Genomic DNA, 20,498 nt, shown 5'->3' on the forward strand with positions numbered 1-20,498 from the left:
TGGGTTAAATTCATTGAGATAGACTGAGTAGTCATGAGGGAAATTCCATTCTGTTTACACTTTGTATGGATCCATTAGCATATGTTCCAATATAGCATTGTTTTTGAACATATTTATTAGAGTATTAATCCCTAAAAAATTTTTAAATGGTATATCCTCACTGCTTTAGTAGAGATCTAAAATTAAGTATATCTATTTTACATTTAAATAGCTGCAAAGGATTTAATTTCTAGCATATTTGTATGACATTTGAATATAAAAGTTACACCACTCTTTTAATTATATCTGGTGAAATATATAGTAATTTGATTTTGTTACCATTTAAAAAAAATACATGAACAAAAAATACTTCTTTGACCAGAAATTTTACAATTTTTTGTTCTCTTTGAAATTGTGTTTAAATTTTCTTCCCCCATGGAATCTCAGTGTTATCATGCCTTAAAAATATGTATGTATATGTATATACACACACATATATGCACACATATACATATACATATACACATGTATATGCATATATACAGATATACACACATATGTAAATGGAGAGAGAGCAATTATGCTAACAGGTTTCAAGTTTCTCTAGATTTTATAATTTCTAGTATACAACTGATAACAAACAACAACAAATTTTAATAAAATTATTAAATAATTATTAAACATAGAAAATAAAATTTTACAAAAGCTCTCATTTTTTAATTAGACCAGTGGGTTGGGTTTGTGCTGCTTGGATTAAGAAAGCTTCATTGCCATCATATATTTTTAATTTTTTTTTTGAGATGGAGTTTTGCTCTGTCGCCAGGCTGGAGTGCAGTGGTGTCATCTTGGCTCACTGCAACCTCTGCTGCCTGGGTTCAAGCAATTCTCCTGCCTCAGTCTCCCAAGTAGCTGGGACTACAGGTACGAGCCACCATGCACGTTTAATTTTTGTGTTTTTAGTAGAGACGGGGTTTCAAACCATATTGGCCAGGATGGTCTCGATCTCCTGACCTTGTAATCCACCCGCCTTGGCCTCCCAAATTGCTGGGATTACAGGCGTGAGCCACTGTGCCTGGCCTGAACTTTTCTTTTATCCACTCTAGAGGATTTTAAACTTTGGAGCAATGCACTGTGGTAGGATTTGGAATGAGTGCAAGATACGCTTTTTGTGAAGTGAGAGAAGGGAAATTTTGAAAGAGAAGTTTATCCTGATATCAGCAAGATTTATTTTTAAGAAAGAATATACATGAAATTTGAGGATATAAAAATTGATTTCTTTAGAGCCTGTGTATCCCTTGGAAAGTTATTATCTACCAGGAGCACTTGACATCCAGTTTAAAGATTAATTATTAGAAGCTGTTGTGCGTTGAAATTTTCAGCTATGAATTACTAGATTCAGTAAGCCAATGAGAAGCCTTTTCCTTTTTTTCTATAGATGGCAGAGTTCTTAATTGTTTAAAGAAAGAACAGTCAAAAGAAAATTTGTTAGATTTCACTATTTCAATGAGAATTTCTTTAATCATGTGCTGTTATTAGTTAAAATATTCTCTAATTTCTACTTATTGATACATCTAAAATGGTGCTTCTTTTTTAGTTTGTAAGTTGATCAGTTGCTAAGAAATGATCCTTTTGGTTTATTTAAATGAGTTAAATTTTATTTTCTTTATCTCTGCTTCCACCTGCCATCTAGTTTTATGTTATTTATCATGTTTTATTTTCTGTTCTTTGTGTAATCATCTGTTTTTTGATTTGCACAATTAATTCAATTTTCTGTTTTCATTTTTTCTCAGTGGTCTAGAAATTCAACATTCTTGCTGTTTTTCTAGAAGTTCTCTTTAAATTTTTAGCAAACATGCTGAAATATATTTTCTTATTTCAAAAATTATTATCTTTAACTTCCCCTTCCTAAAAAAGATAAAGACATTTAACATACTGTTTACTTTCTACCTCCATCCATTCTCACCTCTGAAACTGCTGGAAATCATTTGGAATTTTTGTTTCCAAATTCTATTAAGTTTTTATTTTCTTCAGATTATGCCGGTTTGAATTTCAAATCTCTTTACATTATATCTACACATTATCAGCAATTATTTTTAGTTTAAAAAAGATTAATAAGATAACAATCTCAACAATCTTATGGCAATTTTGCCTAAGAAAAAGGAGAGAAAAGAAAAGAAATACAAGTAAACATCAAGAATAGAAAAGAAATTTAAGCACAGATACGTAGAGGGTCAATCAAACAATAAACCTTATAGATTAATAATACAGTTGGGCGCAGTGGCTCATGCCTGTAAACCCAGCCCTTTGGGAGGCAGAGGTGGGTGGATCTCTTGAGGCCAGGAGTTCAAGACCAGCCTGGCCAACATGGTGAAACCCCCCGTCTATACTAAAAACACAAAAATTAGCCAGGTGTGGTGGCTCATGCCTCTAATCCCAGCTTCTTGGGAGGCTAAGGCAGGGGAATCGCTTGAACCAAAAAGGCAGAGGTTGCAGCGAGCCGAGATTGTGCTGTTGTACTCTAGACTGGGCAACAGAGTGAGACTTCATCTCAAAACAACAACAAGAAGAAAATGATTAATGATATGAACTATTTTTAGAAAATACACTTGAAAATCTAGATGAAATGGATGATTATCTGAGAAACTACATTTTCAACAAAAATGTAATTATCAAAATTGATACAAAAGATAGAAATCTAATTAGATTAATGGCTGTGGAAGAAATGACTCTGATTTTTTTTACTGGACTTTTCACCAGTTCTTAAGAGACAGTTTCTGAATTATATGAATTGTTGCAGAGCCAAGAAACGTGGAAATGTTTCCATTAATTTTATGAGGCTAATTTAAATTGATTTCAAGACTAGGTAAGTAAACACATAAAAAAGAAAACTATACCTCAATCTCATGAATCTACATACAAAGTTATTTTGCTAACAAAATATTAGCAAATTTAATCTGATAGTGTATTAAAAGAGCAGATTAAGTGGAGTCTGTTGTAGGAATGTAAGTGATTCAAACTGAGGCATTCAATTAATGTAATTCAGTGTGTCACCCATAAATATACAATCATTTTAATAAATGATTAAACAAATATGGTCATCTTAATAATGCTGAAACATGATATGATAAAATCAACATTCCTTCCTCAAATCTCTGAGGAAGCTGAGAACAAAATGAAACTTTTAATTTTATATCACAAGTAAGCATCAAATAGGAACAAAAGAATGCATGCTATTATTGCAATGACAGCATCGTCTGGGGGTTGCACTAAAACATTAAGAATTGAGGTATCAGTATTGAAAAGGAAAGGTCAGAATATTTATATGAATAATAGGATTGTTCGAAAACCCATGAGAATCAACTGGAAAGACACCAGAACTAGTGTTTATTATTGTAACAAGATAAACTATAAATACTTTAAAAGCAAAAGTCTGCCTATGGATAAGTAGAAAATGAAAAAGACATTTGTAGAAGTTACAAACTAACAACAAAACAAGAACTAGGAATACACTTTGTAAGAATTGAGACCTATGTGAAAAACCTAGTCTTTACTAAAGCTAGAAGGCCTCATCAATGAAGAGACTTACCGCAATCCCGAATGTGAAGACAAAATAGAAATAAATTTATACACTAAATGCTATGCTAGGAAAAATCTTTCTGTTTTCTTGGTGTGTATGTGGGGTGAGGAGAGAGATTTGACTTCCAAATTCATCTGAAATAAAATCCATGTGGCACTGGCACAGGAATAGTCAAAGAGGTCATTGACACAACTACAGCAGCAGCTATCAACCTTGGTTATAGAATGAAATCACTTGGGAACTTAAAAAAATACGACCCATTCTACTTTAATTGATGTGAGGTAAGGTTCAGGATTTGCTATATCTTAAATGTTTCCAAAGGCAATTCTAAGGGGTAGCCATGGTTGTAAATTACAGAACTATAAAGACCAAGAAATAGCGTGTGCACACATAGCGTGATAAATAAGAAAGCCTTTCAAATCAGCAGGAAAAGTTACTGGGACAACTACTTTAGGGACAAAAATAAAGCTAGATTTCTTACTAATGCTAAACAGAAATAAATTTCAGACAGACAAGAACTGTGATATATGGTAAATACATAAAATTAAAAAAATACAATAAATAAGAAATAAAAAATAGAAAAAATAGAATAAAACTTGTAAGAAGAAATCTAAGCTGCCCACAAAGATATATGTATATATAATTTTAAGAAGTCTAATAATTTTAAAACACGTGCAACAGTGGAGAAATAACTTAGTTTTTTTGCCAAAGTTTGATGCAGAACTATCTACAGAAGAATTGCCTAGAGCTTTGTTAAAAACAGATTACTTATATTTTAAGTGACTTCTTTTTGTATATTGTATGCTATTCTTCTCCGCTAGAACGTATATTCACCAGCAAATATATTTCTACAAATATCAACTTTAAAATTTATCTTTTCACTTTCCGTAGGGTAGTTTTTAGTGAAGCTACATTCTGAATTTAATTTTTGTTAAGTTTATCAATTTTAAAATTTATAGTTTATACCCTCTATGTCCACTTAAATTTTTCCCTAACTTGAGGTTTCAAGGATAGTTTTCCAATAATTCATACTTTAAAGCTTTTTGATTTTAATGACTATTTCATTAATTTATCAGGAATTGAGCTCTAAATATGGCATAGGAAATATTTTATTTCATTTAAATATTTTTATATTTGCATACTTTAAAATGTGTTATTAAAACAAAAAATAGTAATATACTAAAAGTAAGTCTGCCATCTAGTCATGAGTCCTGTTTTTCTCTCTCTGTTAAAAATATTACTTTTAGGCTGGGTGCAGTGGCTTACTCCTGTAATCCTGGCACTTTGAGAGGCCGAGTTGGGTGGATTGCTTGAGGTCAGGAGTTCAAGATTAGCCTGGGCAACATGGTGAAACCCTGTTTCTACTACAAATACAAACAAATTAGCCAGGCATGGTGGCATGCACCTATAGTCCCAGCTACCTCTAGGGATGAGGTGAAAGAGTCTCTTGAGCCCAAGAGGTCAAGGCTGTTGAGATCACACCACTGCACTCCAGCCTGGGTGAAAAATGAGACCTTGTTTTAAAACACAACAACAAATATATATATATATATATTTTATATATATATATATATATATATATATTACTTTTTTTTGCTTTTTGAGATGGAGTCTCACTCTGTCACTCAGGCTGGAGTGCAATGGTACGATCTCAGTTCACTGCAACCTCTGCCTCCCGGGTTCAAGCCATTCTCCCTCCTCAGCCTCCTGAGTAGCTGGGATTACAGGCACCCACCTGCCATCATGCCCAGCTAATTTGTCTGTTCGCGTGTGTGTGTGTGTGTGTGTGTGTGTGTGTGTGTGTGTGTGTGTGTTTGAGATGGAGTTTTGCTTTTGTCGCCCAAGCTGGAGTGCAATGGCATGATCTCGGCTCACTGCAACCTCCACCTCCTGGGTTCAAGTGATTCTCCTGCCTTAGCCTCCTGAGTAGCTGGGATTACAGGTACCCACCAGCAGGCCTGGTGAATTTTTTGTATTTTTAGTAGAAACAGGGTTTCACCATGTGAGCCAGGCTTGTCTCAAACTCCTGACCTCAGGTGATCCACCCGCCATGGCCTCCCAAAGTGCTGGGATTTCAGATGGGAGCCACCATGCCTAGCCTAAAAAACTGTACTTTTTTCTTCTAAAGGAGGCAAAAAATTAGTTCTTAGCTCTGTAGGTTATTATTTAATCTCATCGTTTTCTTCACAATACTCCTCCTTAAGAGGGCAGAAAGTTTAAAAGTGATTTCTTTCCTGCTTAAATGAGAGTTAATGACTATCATGAATTTTTGATATACCATTAAATGTGAGTTTCTTAGCCAAAGCTACATTAGAGGCCAGTGATGTAATAAAGTAGCTGTGGAGTATGGCCACAAAGAGGTTATAGTTATTACCTTTCTTATTTAATTTTTTTAACAGTCATGAAACAAATGTTTTTTAGCACATGCAGGTACCAATTTTAAGATGTAAAAATTAAGGAATAAAATTGAATGTGAGTATATGTTGTGATTTATTCAGATATAGGATTGACTGATTCTTCACATCATTAAGAATGTTCTGTCTTCAGGGGTCCTGCCAGGGCAAGAACCATGGCTTATTTTGGAGAAGGAAAAGGACCCATCCATGTGGATAATGTGAAGTGCACAGGAAATGAGAGGTCCTTGGCTGACTGTATCAAGCAAGACATTGGAAGACACAACTGCCGCCACAGTGAAGATGCAGGAGTTATTTGTGATTATTTTGGCAAGAAGGCCTCAGGTAACAGCAATAAAGGTAAGTCACCTTCTGGAGCCCTAAACAAGTCAAAGAATAATGATTCCCACTCCATTACTAGAAGCAGTACCTTGATAACAGAAATCTAGTACAACAAGAATGCATACAGTCCCATGTTTTGTGCTTTTACTTAGAGCCAGTAGTTCTTGGCAAACTTGCTTAGGTGGGGCTGACAGGGAGAACAAAGTTCAGGGGTAGGAGTGCATTTACAGGGCCTTGTAATCTCCAGGATTGTCCCCTTTTCACCTTTGTAGCCGTTTCTGTATTTCCTTTTTTAGGTGAAATAAACCTCTCATGCTTGTTGCTATCTTTGAAGAGTCAGAATTGATATTTACTTCCTAAAAAGGAAAGAAATGAAAATATAGAAATGAATTAAAGGCATTTCTAGTCTTACTCATATTTTAAACGGGGATAATTTAAAACATGATTTTCAAAAAGAAAATTATCGCCTGTAATCCTAGCACTTTGGGAGGCCGAGGTGGGTGGATCACCTGAGGTCAGGAGTTCAAGACCAGCCTGGCCATCAGGGTGAAACCCTATCTTCAAAAACAACAACAAAAAGAAAATTATCTTTTTTAGATTTTATTATCTGAAATTTAAAAATTCAAGGAAAATGATAAGTAATCCTTTTGTATGATAATGTTTCATACTTTAAATGAATAGGGTTCTTGAAAGCTTGGGTATGTTTAATTTTTTTTTTTTTTTTTGAGACAGAGTCTCAGAACTCACTACAACTCAATGTAGAGATCTCAGCTCACTACAACCTTTGCTTCCTAGGTTCAAGAGATTCTCCTACCTCAGCCTCCTGAGTAGCTGGGATTACAGGCACCCACCACCATACCTGGCTAATTTTTGTATTTTTAGTAGAGACCCGGTATCACCATGTTGTCCAGGCTATTTTTGAACTCCTGACCTCAGGTGATCTGCCCGCCTCCGCCTCCCAAAGTGCTGGGATTACAGGTGTGAGCCACTGTGCCCTGCATGTTTAGTTTTTATGAAACAAATACTTCTTTAAATAACTGAGTGAGAAAATGAGCTATTTTGGAGGAATTTGTGGTACACTTTATGAAGAGAACAGTCACCTCTTTCTGGATTGAACATTTATAGTTCTGATACACTGGATTTTGTTAAAATCAGGTGCACATATATTTGAGCACTTTTTCTAACACCTTGTAATAACTGCCAAAGACAATGAAATAAATGAATTGGATGTCATTAATGTGATTCTTTGCTATCTAAGGAGCATTTGAGTCTGGAAAGAACACTTACAATCCTTTGTGCTTTATTTTCCATTCATATATATATTAAATATATATGTGTACATTTTTATATATGAATATGTCTGTGTATATAAGTGTGTGCATAGATATATGTGTATATGCAAATGACTTGGCTAGCCTTTTCCCCCTGAATACTGATTATAACTTAATTTACTAAATTCCCTTCAATAATTTAAATTACCATTACAAATGAAATATAATGATTCTTTGGATTATGTGAAATCTGTAAGTAGTTGAAAAACACAAAAAATTCATTATTTATGTGTTTGTTTTTAGTGTCTTCCTAGAATTATAGCGGTACTCTTTTTGATACCTTTCCTTGGTCATGGCAATGCTACCATACTTCAAGTAAAAAGCTTTCATCTTAGACTGGCTAGATTACAGAATCTGGCTTATTACCAGTCAATTTTATGTTCACACCCAGGACCTTTATGTTCACACATTTATAAGGTGATTCAAACTGAAGCCATTGGTTATTGGTCATCTGATAGACTCCTTTTATAAATGAACTTCAGTTTGCTTTTAACATTTTTAAATAATAGTATATGACTTTAAATAGAGTTTGCTTTCTTGCAGTCTGATGCTTTGCCCCAGAATGATGTAAACTTTAAGTTTTGCTTGCTTTAAATATTACATCATTCCTTTTCTTGGCATCATATACATTGACCCAACTTGGAACATTATTGGAAACTGATGTTTTTTCTAATATCTTTTAATTTGCAGTGTCATCTAGAGGACTTATATTCTAAGAGATGAAGGTTAAAGTTTGACAGCACACCTCTGAGATCATTTGGCAAATTAATCATCTGGGTACACATTGTTGAACCTCTTTCTCAATCAAGAAGTAACTATTGCTGATTCCCTATTGGGTTCCCTTCTACCTGGTTATTATGGGAGACCATTAGTGTTGATTAGGTCTTCCTGTTCTTGGCACAATTCCTACCCTCCTCCTCTTGGATGGAAAAACAGTACATATCTATACTTTATATGCATACATTTAACCAAAGAAATAAAGTACCACTATGTAAATTCTCCTGTTTTCTCAGATATTTTAAAAATGAGTCATACCTGTTGTATTTACCTTTCTTCATATACCACCTTTTCATATATTTTTAATTTAATTCTTCTCTTGCGTATGTTCTTGACAGAAGTCTGTTACCTTGGGAGGTTTACCTGTATACCCTTAACCTTGGTTTTCCACTTAAATTGGCTTAGCAAACCCTTTCTGTATGTTATCAAGCTAAGCAAATGTAAATTCTGATCAGAATTCTAGCCTGGGAATGTGCTTTGCTCTTCTGAGTTACATTTTTATATGTGACTTAGAACAGTGTTGCGGGTGGAAAGTAAGTAATTTAGGCCATTACTGTCTTTGCAGTTCTCTTATTTTGTTTAATGTTCCATGTATTTTGTTCCATACATTACACAAAATAGCAGCAGCAGGAGATACAGGTACCTATCAGGATAAAGTACTGAACAGAGTCAAACTGGTCAGCAGCCCATGAACCACTCAGAGGTGAAGAATGGGAAACTTCATAACGTTTCTTGTCTACTTACAAATTATTGTCATTTAGTCAAATGATAAACTATTTTTGTTACAAGAAAAATTTTAATTTGCAGAGAAAAGGCATTTTGACATAGAGGAGGAAGCATCAGTGGAGATGCCACTTACCGTCTCACCCCTCCATCAGCAATGTGATAGCTTAATTAATGACTGTTTCTGCTTCAGAGTCCCTCTCATCTGTTTGCGGCTTGAGATTACTGCACCGTCGGCAGAAGCGGATCATTGGTGGGAAAAATTCTTTAAGGTAAAAGTTTCTTCAAAAGAGATTTTTTATATTGTAGAATAATTTTTATACATAGAATGTTACAAATTGGGGATGTTCTATTATCACATAAGGGACTTGCACTCATTTTAATTTCTAAACTAAATTCAAATTTCACTATCCTTTGACCTATGTTTTTAGACCATGTTCTTATATCACCAGCCTGATTTAAGAGATTCGATGTGTTACTGCAAAGCTATATGTCAGAAACAAAACAGCTGAACAGGAGACCTGGAAATGTGTATAACTACAAAGATTCATCTAAGTTAGAATGTATTTGTTTCAGACTTAACTCAGTTTAATCTAAATTTTTTGTTTGTAGAATTTACTAATGGAAAACCCACGCTTTATTAAATACTTCTTCAGACTGCATAGGTGAGGTACAGCGAAGAGAGAAATTACATTTTAAGTAATGAAATACAGAGAAGACAGCTTGTTTTTAAGAGTGTCAGATAGGTGGGATCCATACAAATGCCTATAGGCACATCTTCAGAGTTGCTGATTCCGGGCCTGCTCAGAGTTGTGGGGTCTCCTTCTCAAAGTAGGAAGGGAGTTGCTTTTGCTTTCCTTTTCTCCCACCTGCAAGACATTAAAGTTACTAAAGCCATTGCTTTAACCGGTGCTTTCCTTTGCTTTTTTGCCTTTTACTGATGTTGATGTGTAGCTCATTTTCTTCTTAGGGGTGGTTGGCCTTGGCAGGTTTCCCTCCGGCTGAAGTCATCCCATAGAGATGGCAGGCTCCTCTGCGGGGCTACGCTCCTGAGTAGCTGCTGGGTCCTTACAGCAGCGCACTGTTTCAAGAGGTATGTGTCCGCCTTGCCAAAAACCCAGTGTAGCTTCTACTCATCAGTTATTCCAATCCCCTCATGCTCTACAGCACTCAAGGTGCCACAGCCAGGCTGAACCTTCTTTGCTTGTGCCAGCAGCCCTGTGGAATGAGGGAGTGGCACAAGGGGCAAAGAGAGCCCTTAGAAAGCCACTTGCTACCCTGGTGTTAAAGCAAACTCCAGATTTAGGAAGAACAGAAGAAGAGGGGTTTTTGGAGAGGAGGCAGGCAGCAGTGTCAGTGCTCCCTGCAAGATAGATCTGAGGCTGAAATCATATCTTTGTAGAGGTGGAAGAGACCTCGGATTATTTAGTTATAAATGATAAGGAGTAGGGAATGCAGTTGTAGTGTTTTCAATCCTTTGAGTCTTGGTGTTTTGTACTTTTGAGAAAGTCAGGTTGCATCTGTGTCATTGTTGGTTTCCTATAGTTTAGTCCTAATTATCTTCTTGTCCCAAACATTTTATGAGTCCTTTCTGAAGGCTTCTCAGTTCAGAGGAGAGGTCAGGAAGAGAAAGTCAGTCCACCAGGGTCACAGAGCTCCTGGTGGGAGATCCTGCAGTACAACCAGCTCTCCTTTGTCGAGTGCTTTTTTGTGGGCCTTAGTCATTGGCCCTTTCCTAGCATTAATTTTGGTATTTAAATATGTATACCAGTGCTTGTGAAAACATTGATAAGTATTAATACAATGTGTTGAGTACAGACTTTCATTATACTATTTTAATTTTGTGTGTTTGAAAATTGTCACAATGAAGTTTTAAAAAATGTGTACCACACGATCGAAACATTTTTACAAGCAGAAATTTGTTTTCTGTTTTTTCTTATGTGATATCATATGGTACGTACCTTTGCCTCATTATGTACTTGTAATCCATCATGCAGATTTGTTCGTTCACTTTAACTGCTATGAATTTTACCTGCTGTTGAAAGACTGAACCAGTTTTTTATTCTCCTATTGCTGCGTAGTTAGCTGCTTTCCATTCTTTCATTGGTAGAAAACAATGTTGCAGTAAACAACCAGGTACAAGTCTCACTGGGTGTGTGCACATGGGCACATTTTTCTGAGTCCTGGGATATGGATTCCCTTTAATTTTTCAAGCATACCAATTTATCCTTTGAAGAAATTGTATCAGTTTATAACCCAGCAATGTTATGTTCCTGTTTCCTCATGACTCCATCTAACCTTGACACTACCAAAATTTAAAATTTTTTGCCAATCACAGTTTGGGGTTTCTTTTTAATTGTATTTCCCTGACTAATACCTTCCTCTTTCACAAATTGTTTGTTCATGTACTTTGCCTGTCTATTTGTCATTGATTTTTAAATTTTTGGATATGTTCTGTATGCTAAATCTTTGTTGTTAGGTGTTACAAGTACTTTTCCTAGTTTGTTTTTGGTCTTTTTCTTACAAAAATATCTCAATATATTTAAAAGTGTCATCATTTTCTTAAAGGTTTTACAAGAGCTTTGTATTTCTTATTTTAAAAATCTTTGCTTTGCCCCGTTTGGTGAAGAGATTCTGTTGTTTTTCCTAAAAATCTTTATAGTTTTGCTTTTAATATTTAGAATTTTAATTTTTCCAGTTTATTTTTGTTTATAGTGTATGGTATGAAGAAAGGACCTAATCTTATACCTTTCTTTATAGATAGTTTTCTTAGCATTTTAAATTAAATATTCTAGTCTTTACCCACTGATTATGCTAAGTCTGTCATATACCAAATTCTCATATATCCTTGTTTCTAGGATCTCTATTTTATTCCATTTTTTTACTTCAGTAAATATTTGTGCAGTAATCTTCCACATTCAAGGTGCTGCAGAGAATATAAACCTGTATTTTATTTATTTATTTATTTATTTATTTATTTATTTATTTATTTATTTATTGAGACAGAGTCCCACTCTGTTGCCCAGGCTGGAGTGCAGTGGTGCAATCTTGGCTCACTGCAACCTCCGCCCCTGCCAGGTTCAAGCAATTCTCCCACCTCAGCCTCCTGAGTAGCTGGGATTACAGCCATGCATCACCATGCCTGGCTACTTTTTGTATTTTTAGTAGAGTTGGGGTTTCACCATGTTGCCCAGGCTGGACTTAAACTCCTGACCTCAAGTGATCCACCCACCTTGCCCTCCCAAAGTGCTGGGATTACAGGGGTGAGCCACCACACGTCTGGCCAAACCTGTATTTTATATAATAGTGGCCATTTTGGGATATAATTGAGCTTCAGAGTCCACCTATTTATAGTGGGTTTAACACATTCTTGTATTACCTGAGTGACACAAACAATTGACTGGTCCTCTACATTCCCTCCCCTCACCTGGCAAAATATATCGATAGGCTGATTCTAACAAACAATATGAAATAAGGATGAAATAAAATGCTGCCTTTAGTTCCAGGAAATTTGGCTGAAATACAGCACAAGTGAAGAAGACTTACTGGTTTTAGTGTCCTGCAGCTTTAATAAGACTCAGTAATATGATATGGTTGCCCATGAAATTAATGCAGTCTTGGGTAGCACTGACGAACAGTGTCCAGCCATAGCAGTGAAGAACCTTGCTATTCTGTCTTTCTGTGCTCAAGCAACTGCCCGGGAGAAAAGTGCTGTCTCCATCAAACAGAGACAACTGTGCTCAGTTCTGTGTGCCACACGATGAGAAAAGGACATGGTGCCCTAAGAAGGGCAAGCAGAAAGGAAAGACTGTTTGGGACTGGGTTAGGTTTGCTGCCTTTTGCTTTAGATAACACAGATGTTAAAGGGAGATAATTTTTGTTTTAACACAAAAGAGTTTTCTGTTGTTTATTTTTTATTTCATTGACACTAGGACAGTTCAAAGATGGAATAGTCTATATGTGGGAGGAAAAGTGTGTTCTGTTATGGAATCTATTTAAGCAGAGAGAGGTTGGGTTTGTGTGTAGGTAGAGGCTGGTGGTAGATAAGATGTAATGTTCAGAGTACTGTGGTGAGGAAGCTAATGCTATGCTTGAAGGATGGCAGTTATTACCTAGAATACAGGAATCTGGGATTTGTTAGTGAACAGACGAGAGATGAGAATGGCCTGGGATGCCAAGGTTACGGATTTCTCTTCCATTTACTAGGCAGTGGGAAACCACTCAAGTTTTGAGCCTTGAGAGATGATCAAGGAAGAGTTTTAGGAGATGAGTCATTTGGAGATGTATGGCATATATCTGAGAGGGTAAGGCAAAGTTATTAATCTTGGGGGGGGCATCTGCGAATGGGCTTGACATGATATTAAAAATCTTTGTATATGTTTGTACTTACATGCCTTTTTTCTGGCAAATTGATCTGTGTTACCAAATGATTTCAGTAGGAACTGGAGGGACTGTGAGGAAGGACCTAATTTTATACTTTTATACTGGAGGGAGACCAGTTATAAGGTTATTGTAATAGAGATAGGTGAAAAGGAAAGGAGGGAGTGAAGGTAGAGAGGCTGTGATAGAAATCAGTAGTGCTTGGTACAATGCAACAGAAGGAGACTTGGATCCGGCCACCAAGATGAGGGTTGCAGTTCTAGCTTTTCCGATTGTTCACTGTTTAACTTCGCAGAAATTATTTAACCTCTTGGAGTTACTTCATTCGATATGTGTAAAATGAAGATAATAATGTTCCACAGTGAGAAACAAATGATCTGCAAAGTATGTGAAAGTATTTTATAAACTGTAAAACTCAAAGTCAAGATTGGCTATTTTTATGTTGGAGTTTAAAGGCAGAAATCGAAGACTGTGTTAGTGAAAGTAGGGGACTGAGGATGATTTTATTTCACTTACTAATGGAGAAGAATAAGGTAGAAAACTGCAAAGAACTTGAAGAAGCCTGTTTTGGGGGCTTTGAATTTAAACAAAAACAATCTGTTATCTTCCTGTTATCCAAGACTTCTTGTCTTTCAAATTTCAGCTAAAGGTTATAGTCACAGAAATTCAAGGCTTAAAGTATTTAAAGTAGGGAGATCACTAAAAAAAGTTGCACTTGAGGTTAAAAACTTTTAACTTTTGTGTTCCCTGGAAGGGCTTTTTTTTTTTTTGGTACATGTTGGATTTATTTATTTACATGTCACTATTTCTTCTTTGGCCTGCTCTTTCTAGATTATTGCTTAGAGTCAGTAATTGTCTCGTTTGTGTTTATACACCAAATGTCTACTGTATGACTTGGCACGCAGTAGATAAATGATTGTTGAATGATGAAAGTGGTGGCTCCGTTGCCAGATAGTGGACTATTTAGAGGTTGGTGGTATTTTTAAAACTAGATCAACAGATAATTCCTTCCATATGTCACTTGGAATTTTTTCTCATTATCTGCACAGTTTAAGATAAAAATGTTTGAGTAAAGAGCAGAGGAACAGATTATGATACATAGCATTTTGATATGCTTTGGCTATAATACAAGATTCTCTTAATGTGAGTAGGGAAAAAACTGCTTTGCAAATGTGTTATATATCCTTCTGACTTGGTCTTTAACCTTTGCTGGATTTCATAGACTTCCTGTTTGAAGCGCCTAAGGAGGCTACAGCTCCTATCTCTATTGCAGTAAGTTTATTAAAAGGCATACAGCCTGTTACTAGTGATTAGAAGAAGCTCCAAATTTTGTTTTAGTAGGTTTACGGACTTCCACTTAGAACAAATCCTTCTTTCATTATCAGAAACACTGAGATTTGCAAAATAGAGACTGTAGTATAGAAGCAATGTAGTTGGGCTCTGAGAGGTTCCTGTCCTTTTAGATGGCAGGTGAAAGATACTTAGTTTAATATAAGGCCTATAAGTAGGGTAACTGGATTTCATATTTGGAAATTAGCTTCCCCTCATCCCCTTTTGAAATTTCCACTGCTTTATCAACTACTAGTCTTCTGTATCCATAAAGGTTTTTTGTTCATCAAAGCTTCCTTGGTACCTAATTCTTGCAGTGATATAGGCCAGTGTTCTCGAGCCATTTCTAGACAATAAGGCATAGATTGTGATTACCATTTGTGTTATTAAACAGGATGAGAACTTTATGTTGATTTGTTTGCCTTCATAGCATGTCACTGTTTTACATAATCCTTATATCAGAATAATCTAGGAATGGTGGCCTGATGAGGATGAGATCAAAATGCCATAATTCTACTATGCCATATTAATGCCATAATGCCGCTAGCCTCAGTTACACTCATTTCATATAGAGCGGTCTCTTTAAGGTTACTTTATGTGAGCGCTGGCAGAGTTTTCATAACTCAACTTTTAGTCCCTCATAGCTTTTGCACATTTCCATGCCAGTGTAACAAGAGCACCTGAAGTAGTTGGTAAATCACTTTTTAACGACTATCTCATTTTTTCGCAATGTTAATGCAGTACACATGGTATGCTGTATCCTGTTGGCAGTTTCAAGTGGAAACTTTGATAAATTCTTTTCTAGCTGGCTTGTGAATCTTACATAATATAAATTGCTAACTTTTGCTGTTTTCTATCTAGATTGTAACTACAAGTACCATGAAATGACCTTGTGTTTATTGTGGTACAGCAATATGATTGAGACAAAAGTTCCTGTATATTAAACTAATTTCTTTTAATTGCTTATTCTGATAACAAACATGATTTTCCAGGAATGAATGTACCTGAAACAAGGGCTTTCTTATTTCTGTAATTTTACTCCAAAGTGGATTTGTTCAATAATATAACTTTACCTGACGTTATTTCATTGACTTTTTGCCTAGAAATGCAATAGCAGCTGGAAATGGTTAGAAATTATTGCTCTGAAAATCAGAAATGACTAGATATTTCTAATTAGAAAGATGAGCCACAGAGGTAATGGGACTTACTTTTTAAGAACACAGTGTGTCAGGTGCCTAATAGATATTTCATCATGATGTAGTATGTGGTAGAGCAGAGTTCTTAGGAACATAGCCTTTGGTAATACACATATCACCAATCATGCTAAAACAATTTCTGTAGTACACACAGTATTTATCTATGTGTAAGGGCTAATGCAAGATGCTACTGAGGTTTACTTCTCTGTAAGCAATTGGAACCATATGCACAAACGATTTTAGTCAACTACTTTTTGAGTTTCATCCAGACAGAGAAAAACAGATTTTAGTAGTAGTAGATGTGCATGGCCCGATGTAAAATATTGTTTTCCTGTAGAGACGAATCCATGTAGAGGACAAACACAAAGAATATGACCCTGCAACCTGAATTAATTCTACTTTTAATTCTAGTAATTTGTTGTTGTTTACTTTAATCTCAGAGTCTCAGAGAAACTTGGACATTGGCTTTTAATAAACTGCTATCTCAGATCCTTTCTTGCTCAAGCTTGTCTGGGAATTTCATCCAGTTTTTATGAGGGGGAGTTGAAGGCATTTCAGCAAAGCAAACAACTGAATGATGTGTCAGATAAAACTTGAAAAGTTTGTTTTAGAAGCATTTTTGGATATAATAAAGTCTATCAAAATAACAAAAGTTCAACTAGAAAGACCTTAAAATACATTGCAAAAGAGGATTGCTTTATATATTGTCTTGAGAAGCCTAGAACCATTACAGATGCTTCTGAAGTCCACACACATACTGAGTACTTCAGCCAAAGTATTATCCCTAAAGCAGAGAATCATCACCACCAGGAGAGGTGACACTAGAAGACAAAAATTTGGTTGGAAAACTATTCCAATCTTGAGTCAGATGCTCTTCAAATTCTAAGCACAAAATCTTTTCTAAGAATAATTGGAGTTAAAGGAGTGTGGGATTCCATTCTTAGGTTTCGCTGGTACATTTCCCTAAATCAGGACAACTTTAAAAGTATAGGTTCTGGTGGGTGCAGTACCTATAATCTAAGAACTTCGAGAGGGCAAGTCAGGCTTATCGCTTGAGCCCAGGAGTTTGAGACCAACTTAGGCAACATAGTGAGACCCTATCTGTACAAAAAATAATTTTCGAAAATTAGCGAGCATGGTGGCATGCATGTGTGGTCCTGGCTGCTTGAGAGGCTGAGGCAGGAGGATGGCTTAAGCCTGGGAGATCAAGGCTTGCAGTGAGCCGTGATCGCACCACTGCACTCCAGCCTGGGCAACAGAGTGAACCTTTGTCTCAAAAAGGAAAAAAAAAAAGTGTGTGTGTGTATTCCATGTATATATATATGAACTACCTAAGAACTTCGTTTTGACAAGAATGGTGCTGTTTGCCTTATTAGGTAAATATTTTTATCTCAGTTTAATATTAACTGCTGATTGGTGAGCATACTAATTACCTGCCAAAATCTACTTGATCCAAGAACACAGTATATATATGGAACATGTATGCTTTTTGCATTTTGGTATCTATCAGTAATCTCTTAGAATGCTTACTTCACCCAGTGAAATTCTGGGCATGTAGGGGCAGGAGTTATGCCCACACTTTTGAATCTTTGGTTCAGTAGTTCCCAAGTCAGACTGTGAATATTAACCACCTGTGATCCTATACGAGCCATATTAATTTATATTTTCAGATATTGTATGGCTTGGACATTTATATTTTTTAAAGTGGTTTAAGTGATTCTGATGCATAGCCAGCATTAACAAGAACATTGGATTTTCATGGGGATTTTTATATGAAATAAAAAGTTTTGTGATAGTTTTGATATAATATGGTAATTAGTAAGATCTTTTTAATTTCAGTAAGTTAGGGATGAGAGTATAAGTATGTATGTGGACATGAATGTCTTTCAAAATAACTCATTCAATATAAATTGATTAAGAACTTTCTCTGCCAAGCAATTTGCTGGGTGCTAAGTATACAACAGTGATCATGACATGGTCCTTGCATTTGAGGAGCCTTTAATTAAGTCCTAGAAACTGTTACATATGCATTGAGGGTGTTCGAAAGGATTGGCTAGTTTACAGGAGAGCAGATGATTAGGAGGAACCTCCTAGGAGAACTCTGACTTGATCAGGACAAAATCAGTTTTTGCCATATTAGGATAGAGGGGACAAGGGAAACAACACTGCACATGGTTTGAATAATGACACAGGTTTGTAAGGTAACTCTTCAAATAAGTTTAAATGACAGGAGCACAGGGGCCAGGCTGGTATCAGAGAGGGGAACAAGGGCCGGCTCTTAGATGCATTTGTATATCATTTAAGGAATTTCAATTTATCACATGGATTGGGGATCCCTTGAAGAGTACTCAGGAGTTACATTATCAGGCAGAAAAAACATCACTCTGGCAGCAGCATGAGGGATGGGTTGAAAAAGTTAAAACTTGAAGCAGCAAGGCCATTCAGGCGACTATTGCAACAGTCTTGGCATGAAATGACACATTGAGGCAAGATCGCCCAGGGCTTTAACACTGAGATTATTTAAAAAATAAATTGCCTTGTGGTAGTAATGTCCTGTTTCTTTGTTTACTGGTTGAAGACTCAATTTTTATAGATAACGTGGAATAGATTTATAAGCCAGTTTAGCTGCAAAGATTATTTTGGCCAAGGGTCACAGCTTTCTTACAGAATGGAAAATATTGTTGCAATGAGACTTTTTAAAAACATTGAATAGTAACATTATTATCATAAAGGATATAAAAAGTTGACATTTGAAGGCAGTGTCTCATTAACTCAAACTTAAAAATTACAAGCAACTTAAGAGACTGCATTAAACTCAGCTGCCTAGTTCATGCAAATTACTCTTGACTAGTGCTGTCTAGCAGAAATATAATGTAAGCTACAAATAACAAGGGATATATGTAACTTTGAATTTTTTTAGTAGCCACATTAAAAGATTAAAAATGTGGCTGGGCATGGTAGCTCATGCCTGTAATTCTAGCACTTTAGGAGGCTGAGGTAGGAGGGTTGCTTGAGCCTAGGAGTTCCAGATCCACCTGGGGAACATAGTAAGATCCTGTCTCTACAAAAAAATAAAAGATTAGCCAGGTGTGGTGGTGTGTGTTTGTGGTCCCAGCCACTTGGGAGGCTGAGGTGGGAGGATCACTTGAGCCCAGGAGGTCGAGGCTGCAGTGAGCAGTGAGCAGTGACTGTGCCACTGCACTCCAGCCTGAGTGACAGTATGTGATCTTGTCTCAAAAAACAAGAATGAAAATAAAAAAAAAACAAAAAAGAAAAAGATAAAAACTCAAACAGGTCAAATTGCTTATTAATTGTTATAGTTTAAGTATGTGAAATAATCCTAAATTTTACTTAAATTTTGAAGTAGAAGTGGTAAGAGCACATACTTTAGGCACAATATGTTAAAAAGCCTCTGAACTTTAAAGATATGTGATGATTTAAGATTGAGAGTCTCAAGAAATCATAGATTATTAGTATTAAACATCAACAGTAGGTGGCTGTATAAGCCAAATCATCTTTGTTGAACTAACTGTTTCGTTTTTGAGTGCTGACAGCTAATTATATATACAAGACGGTCACAGCACTACTTAAGGATATTAGAATATTCAGGCATCTCATAACCTTCAGTACTTTTATAGAAGTGGGAAGTTTTATTTTAAATAGACACTAGAAAATGCCAAGCTTTTGAATACCAACTCTTCTAAGCTCACACTCAATTACAGGTCTTGTAAACAATGAATGAGTCAAATTCTGGTAAAAAAAATTAAAGTGACAGTTGTTATATGCATGCTTTCCCCCTTTAACAGATGCCAGTACAAAATAGGTAGAGTTGATGAAACCAGGGCTGGAGTTTTGGCAGGTAAAAGACAAGTAAGGGTAGTTTTGCAAGAGTGATTATTAACGGGCAGATGGCAGAATCCAAGCCAGATAATAAGGGAAGTCATAAAAGACTGAAATGAAAAAATAGTGGGGCCAAGGGATAGAAGTCCAATGGGTTTGAAGGATTTTAGAGCTGTAAAAATAGAAGGCAGAAATACAATATGCTTGAAAACAAGATTTCAGAGGTGTGTGGTTATCTGGTGAATACAACGTCTAGGTCTTACATTGTAAGTGGGTTGCTGAGATGAAGTGGAGAATACATGCATTGCAGATGAGTAAATCAGGGACCTACAAAAGAAAAGTTATTGGAAATTGTCTGAAGAATGTTCTAAGTAGTGGAATGCAGTGAGCATGGTGCTGTAGTCTACAGTGAGAAAGAGGAAGTAACCAGGAGATGGGTTGGGTCAGGCATTCTAGATCAGAGGTTCTCAAGTAGGGGCACTTTGCCTAACAGGGAACATCTGACCATGTCTGGAGTCATTTTTGGCAATCACAACTGGGGATGGAGGGTGTGTGTACCATGTACCAGTGGCATCTAGCGAATAGTGGTCAGGGATGCTTCTAAACACACTATAATGCACAGGACAGCTCT

At 36.1% G+C, this 20,498-nt stretch overlaps 1 protein-coding gene across 1 annotated transcript in view; it reads left to right on the forward strand.

Moving 5' to 3' along the window:
• The window catches only part of PRSS12 (serine protease 12), a 74,118-nt gene that overhangs the window by 49,448 nt on the left and 4,172 nt on the right, over positions 1-20,498 (forward strand). Inside the window, exons 9-11 of the mRNA XM_012473059.3 lie at positions 6,104-6,309; positions 9,316-9,394; positions 10,093-10,215. Coding sequence (XP_012328482.2) covers positions 6,104-6,309; positions 9,316-9,394; positions 10,093-10,215 — 408 coding nt within the window. The remainder of the gene's footprint in view (positions 1-6,103; positions 6,310-9,315; positions 9,395-10,092; positions 10,216-20,498) is intronic.

Source organism: Aotus nancymaae, unplaced genomic scaffold (assembly GCF_030222135.1).
Source record: "Aotus nancymaae isolate 86718 unplaced genomic scaffold, 86718_ANA_hifiasm-v0.15.2.pri h1tg000033l, whole genome shotgun sequence".
Lineage (NCBI taxonomy): Eukaryota > Metazoa > Chordata > Mammalia > Primates > Aotidae > Aotus > Aotus nancymaae.